General features: G+C 37.7%; 1 protein-coding gene across 2 annotated transcripts in view; it reads right to left on the bottom strand.

Moving 5' to 3' along the window:
* Positions 1 to 12624, bottom strand: part of SKAP2 (src kinase associated phosphoprotein 2) — a 165974-nt gene that overhangs the window by 46461 nt on the left and 106889 nt on the right. For both annotated transcript variants that reach the window (XM_035020786.1, XM_035020787.1), the window contains exons 7-9: positions 10811 to 10935; positions 9871 to 9934; positions 9412 to 9549 (exon numbers count right to left, since the gene is read on the bottom strand). In XM_035020786.1, coding sequence (XP_034876677.1) covers positions 9412 to 9549; positions 9871 to 9934; positions 10811 to 10935 — 327 coding nt within the window. The remainder of the gene's footprint in view (positions 1 to 9411; positions 9550 to 9870; positions 9935 to 10810; positions 10936 to 12624) is intronic.

The following is a 12624-nucleotide window of genomic DNA, read 5'->3' on the forward strand; positions in this document are numbered from 1 at the left end:
ATTCTAATGAAGTTCTAATAAAGAGGGACAAATCTATAGGAGAATGGCTTACTTGAAACAAAATCAAAGTAAAATTTCACTTGAGTTTAGGTTAGACTGGATTTTTCCCCACTTTGTTAAAGGCTTGCGTTTACTTTACTGTAGCACTTGCCGAGGCCGGATATGAAGAGTGCTTATATCTATCACTGACGTTTTGCTGAACTTGTCCATTCTTATTAATCATTGCTTTAAAGTAAGCAACTGGGTACTCTTAGGAAGTTGATATTCCCAGCTGGCCTATCTGCAAAAATAGCGAAGCCTTGATGATCTCTTGCTGCAGTCTGTCTCTATGGATATGTGTGTTCATGTGGGTATATGGATGTGGATATTTTTTTTTTCTGGGACTTAACAAGGTAAATACATTTTTGTGAAGCTACTACAAACTTTATCATATTCTATCTTCTGAAAGCATGGAGGAATTAAAAACAAAAGCAGCCTCTTATCTGTTTATATTCTACTTGGGAAGTAAATCATATCTGCAGAATGAAGACTCCAGTTAAAAAGGCTGATACAAAGGTGATTAGAAGCTCTATCTTGAAACTAATTCTCGAGATTTCTTGGTGCTAAAAGATAAAATACTCAGTTACGTACAGATACAAAACCTACAATGTGAATATTTCACCTTCTGGCACAGTTTTAGAATTCTGCATCTAAGGTTCACAGAAAAATCTTTGGGGCGCCTGGGTGCTCGGTCAGTTAAGTGTCTGCCTTCGGCTCAGGTCATGATCCCAGGGTCCTGGGATCAAGCCCGAGGTAGTGTCAGGCTCCCTGCTCAGAGGGGAGCCTTCTTCTCCCTCTCCCTCTGCCCCTCACCCCCTGATGCTCTCTCTCTCATTCTCTCTCAAATATATAAATAAAATCTTTAAAAAAAATTCTTAATGGCCGAGGCCCATGAGTGTGATTTTTCTTCTTGCTTTATAAATGTCAGCATTTTAGTCTGACGAGAGTGGCTGACATTTGCATAAATTCTGGTTCAAATTTTTTTAAATTCTGATTCTCATAATGATTATATTATATTCTAGGCTATTCTAATAATTATTCTAATGGTTCCCTAGGCAATGTAAAAATAAATATGTGTGTCCAAAAACTTAGAATTTGGTGGCTAAATGATTCAAATCATCAATAATTTATAATGAATCTATTTGTTTTTTTAAAAAAGAAATCTGATCTTTTTCCATAGGGTCCTTATCACTTGTTAGAACTTCCTCTCCTTCTTTTGTCTCTTTAATCATTTCATTTATTTTATAGTCTTTTCCGTCTTCTTTAATAGTTCTCTCATCTCCAGTTCGTTAGGGATTCTCTCATTTGTTTTACTCACCACCATATCCCTCTAACTAGAGAGTTTAAGACCCATGCCACAAGTTTTTATTTGTACTCTTTTCATTGTCTTTCAGAACTACATATTTTGTGATTTTCATTGTGATTTCCTCTTCTAATTCATGAGCTATTCAGAAATTTATTTTTCAGCCTCCAAACACAGGGGCTTGGGTATTTTTAACTACCTTTCTAGTATTGGTTTCTAATTAAATTTCATTGCAGTTAAAGGACACAGTCTGTATGATATAGATTCATAGAAATTTGTTGAGATTTTGTGAACTTATATATGGCCCATTTCCATAAATAGTCTATATGTACTGAATTTTTAGATAGATTAGATTGTTCATCAATTCTTTTTGGTTCAAATCTTTCATACACTTACTAATTTTTTACCTCCTTGGTCTACCAGTTTCTAAAAGTGGTATATTAAAAATCTCCCACTATAATTGAAGATTTGTCAAATTTGTCTTAATAAGTTTTTGCTTTACAGATTTCAAGGTTATGCAGTTAGCTGCATTTAAGCTTTATCTTTTTTTACTATTATTATGTAGTATCATTCTTACTAGTCTTACTATTGCTTTATGTAATAGTCTTACTATTGCTTTATGCCTTAAATTTTACATTGTCTAGTGTTAACATAGACAGTAGCTTTGTTTGAACAGGATTGCCAGGTTTATTTATTTCCATTCCCTTACTTGGAAAATTGCTATGTGGTTTTGTTTCAGAAACAGCTCCTCTAAGAAGATTGCTGCTAGATTAAAAAAAAAAATCCAACGAGGATTTTGACTGGGTGGTACTCTCAGTTAAGCGTCCGACTCTTGATTTCGGCTCAGGTCATGATCTCAGGGTCGTGGGACTGAGCCCTGGGCCAGCTTCTGCGCTCAGTGGGGAGTCTGTTTGAGATTCTCTCTCTCCCTCTCCCTCTGCCTCTGCCTCTCCCTCTGCCTCTCCCTCTCCCTCTGCCCCACCAAAAAAAAATCTTTTCAAAAAAATCCAATGTGATAATTTGTCTTTTACTAGATTGAATTAATCAAGTTCTATTTATTGTAATTACTTTTACATTTGGGCTTATTTTTACCATATTGTCTCTTTGCTCCTTGTTCTTTTTTTCCTGCCTTCTTTTGGATTTAAAATTTTTTTCTGTGATCACCTTTTATGTCCCTTCGGCTACTTTGGGAATCTCAGGATTGCATTCCTATTTATTTAGTACTCACTTGGAAATTTATCATGCATTTCCTAACAAAGACCACACTTCTCAGTATTTCTCTCCTCTCTCCTCCTGAACAACACTTAGCATGCTTTCACTCCCTGCCCCTCTTGCCCCAGCTAAATTTTTTAATTGTTAGCTAACTTTGGTTTTACTTTTTTAAATTAGAAGAAAAGGCTCATATAAAAGTAATCCATATGTTGGCTAACTGAACATAACAATAAAAATAAAGTAATCCATAGTTAACGTTGCTGACGTATTTTACCTACGTCTATGTCCATTCTTGTTTCTTACATCGCCACTTCCCCTGTATTCACTTTTCTTTTGGCTAAAGTACCGAGTGAGGTGCAGAATGTATGTTTGCCTCCAAAGCCCTTGCTCTCTATCACCACAAATTAAGTGGCCACAGATACAAAGAAAGGCATTCAGTGTGTGCAGGGCAGGGGTGGAGCCCGAAGAGAAGAGGCAGCTGGAGAGGAAGAGGGCAAGTGGAGGACGGCTTGAGAGGCGTCACAATAGTGCTGACATGATCCCCAGGAAGACCGCATTCCTCTATCAGGAAAGCCAATACAACAAACTCATGCGACGTGAAAAGGGCGTATATACACAGGACACAAATAGGCACAGGAGATCGAGGGTGCAGTAGTAAGTCAAGGCTTGGGCCGGAAGGGGAAGGAGCAACCACACCCATTTAGGGCCTGGGTAGGAAGGGCAGCGGCTTCCGGGCACCTAGGTACAGCGCCTAACACAGAACAGGTGCTCAAGAATATTTATGGAAGGGAAGAAATGAAAGCAAGGGAGAAAACAGAGGATGGCAATGGAAAAGGGAAAGGAGGAAAATAAAAGAATGAATAAAGAAAGAAAGTAATAGTGCGAAGAAAGTAAAAAGGAAATGAAAGAGTAGAAGCAAGTAAATGAAATAAAGGTTCTTATTTTTAAAATGTTAAAAGGTTATATGCATTTGTACATTTGTAAATGGGCCAAAAAAAGACAACAGATTCATATCAAACTGTTCACATTTACGTAGAATAGAGGGTGAGTGACTTGTACTTTCTTTTGTGCACATCAGCAGTATTTAAGGTTTTTCCAGTGAGCGTGTACTGTTTGAAAATAAAGATTTGCAAGTTAAAACTCAGCAAGAGCAAAAAGGAAATGGACAGAGAATAAGGAAGCAGCACCCCGCGTGGCTTGTTGGGAAGCACACTCAGGTGAGCCATCCTCCCTCTGCCTCATGGGGCTGCCTCAGCACCTCCCTGCCCACCTCCAGGGACAGACAGCCTTCCCACCATCTCAAGCCCATGAAGCTCTGCAAAGTCCAAGCCCAAGAAGGGAGAAAGGAGAGAAGTCCCAGAGGTGTCAAAATTCAGGTGGCCCTGGAATTGCTGGAGACTATATTCTCCCCGGCTCCCTGACTCCCTTTCCGAAGATCCAAACCCTCACCCACTGGTCTCACTTCGGCCACGGCAGAGCAACCTCATCAGAATATTAGAAGCCATGTCTCTGTACAAGGAAGACACACACATACAGTAGCAAAAAAGACTCTTCCTTCACAGAGCGTGTTCACACAAATAGAGGAAGTGCTTCTTTCCTTTCTCCTCTTTCGTGGTTTTCTCATTCTTCTAAGACTGACAGAAGTTCAACCCCTTGAAGGAAAGAGTGACAGGCAAGTCCGGCCCGTCCCTTATGACCCAGAACCACTGAACGTAATCCTAGTTTTATCTATGTAAGGAAGCCTTTGTTTTGTCCACAAAAATAAACTCATATATGGAGCATGGGTATGGGTTTTTATCACTCCAGAGATATGGTTATAAACCAAAAGCTGTCTATTACATTCCTGTGCAGGGTTTTTCAACCTCACCACTATTGACATGTGGGGTCAGAGAGTTCTCTGTTGTGGGGGCTGTCCTGTGCACTATAGGATGTTTAGCAGCATCCCTGGCCTCTACCCACCTGATGCTGGTAACACATATACAACCCAGTTGTGGCGACCAAAATGCCTCCGAACACTAAATCGTTAAATGTACCCTGAGGACCAAAATCTCTGATGGCTGAAAACCACTGATGTAGCTCCAAGTTGCAAAAACGGGTTAGTCTATCTTTCTACCGACAGACATATGTTTTTTGCATGCACACAGGTATTTTGGGTTTTAATATGTGTCAAACCATCTCTTGGAATGAATTTATTTGCAATGCCAATGATAGAGAAAAGCTGCATGACAGGCACAGCTGCATGACAGGCACACCTGTATTCCAAAGCTTCATGCCGTATTATGCAACAGACAACATAAACAATATTAAAATCACATTTATATTCAGCAAAGATAAAAATATAAACAATCAGATGTGCACAGGGACCCTAATTTATAGCTATTTCCCTTATTTTCTAGAGCTTCAGATAACCCTCTTAGCAGAGTTCAGAGCTGAAACCACCCCAAAATTGACTCTAATCTAGTTATCTATTTGGGGAAAAATACTTATCATATCATGTATTAGGATACTGTATCACCACATTTAATAACTTTACAATTCAGTACCACGGTTTAAGAGAAAAGGATGCCAGGAGGCTGCCTGGACTAACAATGTTAAAATGCTGAATATATGTGGTTCTGTGAAAGTCAGCTGGCATCTTTCCACTGCATTCCAAAGAAGGAATGAGAAAAATTCTTTGGTGAAACCAGAACCAACCATCACTTACAATGATGTTAATACCAGAGACTCCAGAGCCCCTGTAATCTTGATATTAACTTGGTACTATGAGTGATAATGATTCAGTAGGAAAATAAAGCTAAAATGTATTTTGAGGGGGGTTGTGACCACTCACTGATTAAGTTAGCATTCGTATACACTTGCCGGAGACTGCTCAAAATTTAAGGAATGGAATGCTGTTCTTTTTTACGTATACATAATAGTTTTCACCGAAAAAAATTTACAGCTGCATTTTACTTTATATTCCATTTTCGATACAGACAGTTGGAATGAATACATTTAAAATGTATCTGAATCACCAAAGGATAAAAACATCCTTTGTTTCTGGCTCAGAATAGTTCAGTCTGTCATTATGGAAAAAAAAAAAATGAATTAACACTTAAAAAATAGGTTAATGGAATTAGAAATTTGTCTTCCTGTTTTATTTTGCCCTCTCTCTTCCAGTCCACTTGGCAGAAGAATTTCAAATGCAATCCCCTGAAAGCTAGAGATTTAAGGGGCTGACGGGCAGTTACTACTACTCTTGTTACGGGGCCGATTCTATTCAGTCTATCTCTTTAAAAAGTCTTATTGTTGTTGTTGCTGCACAATTTCCCGACTTTGGGGCGGGGGGCGGGGGGGAATCAAGTGACGTGGTAACTAGAAGAGCAAGCTGGGCTGATTTCTGCAGCCATTCCCCAAGGACTGCTCTCCTCTTTCAAGATTCAAAAATCAAACAAAACCGTTCTTCTGTATTTCTAACGAAAAAACGAGCACCGACTTCTGAAATTTGTGCAAAGCTGAATGAACTCATGACTGTTATGAAACCGTCTAACACACTTTGATCAACATACAAGTCGTGCCAACACAAATATGCCACAGTAGTATCACCATGTGAGCAAACCTGAGTGGCCCAGGCGAGGAGATGCCAAGACATAAAAGATGTCAAAGCATTAGTGTATTTGAAGAAAAGCCAGACGCCTTTCCTACTCCCCAGAAATGGCCCTCTTTCCACTCTTTGGTACATATGCATAAATCCCCTACGCACAAAGAATGTATTCTTATTCTTTGGCGAAGCTACTTAAAAATTAATGAACAAGAAATTAAAGAGAAGCTGCTGTAATCAAGTTCGAAGACCCTCACTGAAAAACAATCACAATGAGACCATTCACACTCCCAGAGAATTCAACGTTTCAAGGGATATTTCGCAATACGATTTTTTAAGCAACGTTTTCTTCTTGTTATTAAGACTTAAACACATTCAGGTTTATTTACATTCAAAAATATATACTCATTAGGGTAAGAGCTTTACTTTCTCAGAAAAAGAACTCTGTGACGTTGAATACTTAGATTTTCCTTCAAACACATTTGTATGCTCCATCTTTCAACTAAGAGGCTTAGTTTTCAACTATATAGAATGGACAGAAAATTGTGGTGAAATGGTAGTATTAATTCATTCTTGGAATTTAACCAGTCAGACCTCAGAGATATGTCCTTCTTTGTACAGAACTGGAAAAATAGCAACAGTTTGTGAATGTGTTCACCGCTCTTCCACTGTCCTCCCCTCCTCTTAAAATTGTACTCATATCTCACAGAAGTGAAAGCAACTCCCTCCATGCTCATCCTGAGTGAGAGATCCTTTTTTAAAGGAAGAAAAGCGACTTCCTAGTTTTAGATATTTCGTCAAACAAAACCTCAACAAACTCTGAGAGACAGCTTGAGGACTTTCACTAAGAAAAATCCCCTCTGTAGCGGCTGGCTCAGACTCGACAGACTTGAGCTGTGCAGATGTTGAAGCGGTTCTCGGGTACACTGGGGAAGAAAGAAGAAGGAGACATTCCACAGCTGCCTAGCCCAGCTTCCTTCCCAGGGGCACAGTTGCAGGCTCTATCAAGCTCCATCACTTTGTACAGCAACTGGGATCCCAGGCAGGGGCAAGGAATCCCAGAGCAGCTTAGATTTCTTCCAGTACCTCAGCAAGAAGTAAGACCACTTAAAGAGTAACCAGTTATTTCCAACAATTATGTGGCCCCAGGCCAAAAAAAAAGGGATGAAGTAGAACATCTGTAGTGAGGGAAAAGAAAAGATGTTTCATATTTTTAAGATTTCAAGCTACTTAAAGGAGATCTTCCCTGGACCTTTGTTAGGAAGAGGACTACGAATATTCAATCTTCACTCCTGACTGATAGTTTTCTGGAGGGTGGGGGGCGGAGTGGCGGATAGGGGATGGTCCAGTTGAAGAAACACAGAACTTAACAAGCAGTCAATTCAACATTCAACAATTATAATGTAACCCATTCACTGCAGGGTTTTAAAGGAATAAAAGGTGTATGACAATAATACATTCAAAGGTACCACTTTCCTCCGTTTTACATCGGTATACATTCTCGCAAGCCCTTTTGAACATTTTTAAAAATGAAATAAATGTGTTAACGATAGGGTGTGACTAAAAACAAGCGGTCAGAAAATATTCTTCCCAACTTGAGGATAACTAATACTATGGCAGATGCCATTTCCCTAGGATCAATCAGAAAGGAAGGGGCTATAAACATATAGTTCCACTAAAATAATAAAAAGGTACAGATTACTATTCCCCACAAAATTATGCTTTTAGACTAATCATCTCTAGGGTAGTGCCAGTATGTAGATGCATATGTGAGTACTTTTTGTAGTACTTGAATTTATAATACCATTACAATCATTAATTCTTACTTGATCAGAAAACCATTCTTATAGTTTCATATAAGCACTTGCAAGAATTTACTGGATACAATAATGATGATGTTACAACTTACTGTGGGCTTGTCATGATTCAAGCAGTGTGCTGAGAGCTCATTCCCCCACCATGATATTATCCCCATTTTACTGACTGAAAAAAAAAAGAATTCTAATAGATGAAAATGAAGAATTACAGATGAAGGAAAAGACAACTTTTAAGGTCACTGAGCTGGTAAATGGGACAGCCAGAATTTAAACTTTATGACTCTAAAATCCACGTGCTAGTTATTACTATGCTTTACTGACTTCACTGAAAATGATATTTGTATGTTAATTTGGAACATTTTGAGTATTTTTGAAATCAATTTTAAAGGTTTATGCTATGTTGTTAAATCATCCTATTCAGTGGCCCCTGCGTGGCTCAGTCAGTTCAGTGTCTGCCTTCAGCTTGGGTATGATCCCGGAGTCCTAGGATCAAGCCCTGCATCAGGCCCCCTTGCTCAGTGGGGAGTCTGCTTCTCCCTCTGTCCCTCACCCTGTTCATGCTCTCTCTGTCTCTCAAATAAATAAATAAAATCTTTTAAAAAATCATTCTATTCAGAGAAAAACAACTTCTCTGCATGAGATGTTGGTTAAATCTCACATTGCTCATAATCCCTTTTTCTTCTCTAACTACTGATTTTTTAATAGACAGAAAAAAAGTTCATTTCAACCTATAGTATTAGTAAGGCAATGATTCCCTGAATGTGTTCATATTCTAGGTATCCTAAGTTCGTGATACCTATTCTGTTTTAGCTTGACCCTCAAAAATACAAGTCAAATAGCCAGTAGACAATTAATTTTATGTTATGTAACAGATACTGAGGCATATAAACACTACACAATGCCTAAAAATGTAGAATAAGAAACCTTATTCATATTGATGATAAAATATCAAGTGAGAAAACTTCAAGCCTCAAAAGGCCTTTGTTCATAGTGCAACAATATTTCTCCAAGACAATGCAATACACCACAGCAAAGAGGAATATATGAGGCAGAAGTTGTTGACATATGGGGTGTGCACAGAACTTCTGGTTAATGAAAGTTCCAAGATATATAAATAAAAAATGATGTGTCAGTTGGTGGAAAAAACTGTAAGGCAAGTCAATTTTTTAATTAAAAAATTATGTAGCATAAACAATGCTAATGAGCCAAAAGTCCCATGAGATTAGGACTATATCTGCTCCATTTTAACATTCCACTCACTTTTCATAAGTGTACATCCACTCACTTGAAATACCTCCAGCAGAACCCTTTTCATAAAATAGAGTTTTGAGGATTTTCTTTGTCCTTGTTTTTAATAGCTCACCATTTCCACTCAAGTTGTCACCTTGATGATATATGACATTGGGGGGGCGGGGAAAAAGCCCTAAAAATCCTTAAATGAATCACCAGATGATAAATACCTGGAAGTTCTTCATAAATTTCATCATCAGTTGGTTGGCTGCTTGCTGGTAGGCTGCTGGTTGGTAGAGGATGGTCAACATCATCATATAATTCTCCTCTTTCATCATATTCTTCAGGAATAACATCAGATCCCATATCTGAAAAATATGTTGCACGAGGCAAATTTTTTGAGAATGCAAAAGAGGTTTTCAAAACCCTATTTTCTAAACAAATGCAGCCCAATAGAGTCATTTTCAAAAACTGATTATTACATAAATATGTGAATTGCAAAGTTGCCAGTTGGTACTTACAGAAAAAACACTTTTATAAATCTGAAGTGAACAGTCTGTATTAGTAACGACCACGTTCCCTTGGTCATTCTCATAGGAGTCGATAATCTTTCGTACATGCAAATCCAAATTCGTTCAGTTCTTCAATATTTAAAGACTGCAATGACTAGTTCAATTGATTGCTCTTACCTTGTAATACAAATTTCAGCTGCTGTACCCATTCTTCGGCATCTTTGGGAGAAGCTGCTGTGAACTAACAAAAAAATAAACAATAATAAGAAAATTCACCACAGTGGAAAGGAGAGGTAGGTCGCATTCTTATCACTTCTTTAAGACCATTAGTAATTCTTTTCATGTCTAGTACTACTTTTCTTGCAAGGATGCTTCTTATAATGTACAGTTAATTTTGACAAATTTACGTAATTGAAGCAGAGGATGATGGATTTGAAACTCTGATCAGGAGCTGGCAGCTGTGCAGGAAAAAAAGCTGCTTCTCTTCATCAATGTCAAAGCCAGAACTGATGAACAAAATTTGCCCTTGACAATTAGAAGACACCCATGAATTTCTTCAGACTGCCGGGTACAGTCTTCTTAAAAATGTTCTTGTCAGATTCCAACACACTACCTGACAACTTAATTAACTGGCTTTCAACTGCAATCTCAGATATTTAAAACTTATTAAACATACATTCCATATCGATGCGAGCTGATAGCTCCTGAATCACAGAGCTGATATGTGCCTTTACCTTCATTTTCTCCCACAACCCTAAGCAAGACAATATACATAAACATGCTGATATTTTTCTTTTGATAATTTTACTCTTTCTGCTATGTAATTCTTTTAAGAAATCACGCAGTGCTATTAAAATAGATATAAAACGCAACACGTGAAGTAGCTGATAAATTACATATTCGCTTGTTCCCTTTCAAGAGAAGATATCACAACTAATCTGAAATTTTTTTTAAAAAATGTGTTTCTTCTTATATGAATGTTCACTGTATAAAATCAGTATCTTTTATTATTATTAAACATGTCAGGGAGAGTTGTTTTAACAAAATGTTAATGGCTTTATAAATGAAATCAGAACATTTTATCAACTTAATTTCAAAACAACACAAAAACTCCAACCTGATAGATGCGTTTATCAGGAGCAGAGATTTCAAAACAGCAATCTTTCTTTCCATCCTTCCTGAGAGTGTTATTCATTCTGACATTGTAACCATCTATTGCAAATTCACCTTTCTGTTGCTTGTCTGTGGAAGATAAAACAAAAGTTAGAATTTCATTTTCTGCAGTGACTATAAACACCCAGTTGATTATCTTTTATTTAGATTTTCTCTGTCAATTCTTGAAAGGGTATTTTTTTGGTCATATTGTTTTCATAGTATTTAATGTTTAAATAGTTTCTAGATATCACTTCTAATTCTAAAATTACAGAAGTATTTGGGATGGTTGGGTTCACAAAGGATATCTTAGGGAACAAGACGAAGAGGTCCACAGTTAGCCTTATTCAGAAAGAAGTATGGGAATAGGACACTTTGTTGTAGGGAAAATCCAAGAACTGGAACTTGGAACTTGCTGGACAAACCTACTCCAAATCCATGGCTCTCTCAGATTTATAAGCCAGTGGGAAAACCTGGAGCTGAAAACCCACTGGGCTTTTTTACCACCGTCCCTTCTCATTACCACCTTCCAACACCCCACCCCCAAAAAAGCATCTAAAAAACACGGCTCTTCTTTTAAAAAATATCTCCTAAATTGGTACAAACTGAACTGTAAATTTAAAAAGCAAAGCAAAAAAACCCTACTAATTATAAAAAGCTATGAGGGGAAAACAAAGCATTTGGATGGAAAGGAGAGGTAAAGCAAGCACGGAAGCATTAGTTGCTGAAACAAATCCAAAGAAAAGTAGGTTTCTTAACCAGTCAGTGAACCGGTCAGCTAGTAAAGCATGGCTAAATCCCACATGATGAGGAGACAAAAGAAAAGACAACTTGAGCTTTAGTCAGATATTATTTTCAAGACAAAGTAGGAATACAACAAAGGATTTAAAACTCTGAGACAGAGATAAAATTGGTTTGCTTTCTGACTTCACCCAGTTATACCATTTTGATAGAAAAGCTGCACCACTACAGGTTTACTTCCTAGGTTAACTTGCAATTTCAAGATCATGAGTAAGGGCAACTGTCTCTTTTATTGAGCTCGGGGGAAATCTAGAAATGCTTCTTATCATGGCATGGAAGGCTCTCTCAGCCCTGTGAACCAATAAAACATTTATCTCCTTTTCTTAATACACTAATTTAAGGGCTGAAGTAACATATATTTTTAAAAAGTTATTGAGGGACACCTGGGTGGCTCAGTCGGTCAAGCACCTGCCTTCGGCTCAGGTCATAATCCCAGGGTCCTGGGATCGAGTCCTGCATTGAGCTCCCTGGCTCAGCAGGAAGCCTGCTTCTCCCCCTGCTGTGCACGAGCGCTCTCTCTCTGACAAATACATAAATAAAATCTTAAAAAGAAGATTCATTTAAAAAGTTATTGAGATTATATCTTGTTCAAAACATCAAATGAGGAAAAAAAAATCTGAATTAGAAATTCCTGACTTAAATCTGAACATTCTAATCATATTAAGTCATAATTTACATCTCTCCATGATCTAAAAATTAGAAGTTTGCCTTATGGAAAAAGTCTACAATGTACTCTATGATGTTCAGAAAAAAACAAAACTTAGAGCAGCATTTCCCAAAGTGTGTTTTATGGGCTATAAATAGGGTCTATGATCAAATAAGTTTGGGAAATACTGAATTAAAAAGAGTTAACCAGGCTTTTTTACTCCAGGCCTTCTTGAGGCCCTTAATATATTTACATATTGATTACATTTCTATGAGAAAGATAGTATGCAGCATTTCACAACATGATTTGTCCATGGAACCCTTTTTTCATAG

The sequence above is a fragment of the Mirounga leonina genome, unplaced genomic scaffold, assembly GCF_011800145.1.
Source record: "Mirounga leonina isolate KUSES-001 unplaced genomic scaffold, KU_Mleo_1.0 Mir_174, whole genome shotgun sequence".
Lineage (NCBI taxonomy): Eukaryota > Metazoa > Chordata > Mammalia > Carnivora > Phocidae > Mirounga > Mirounga leonina.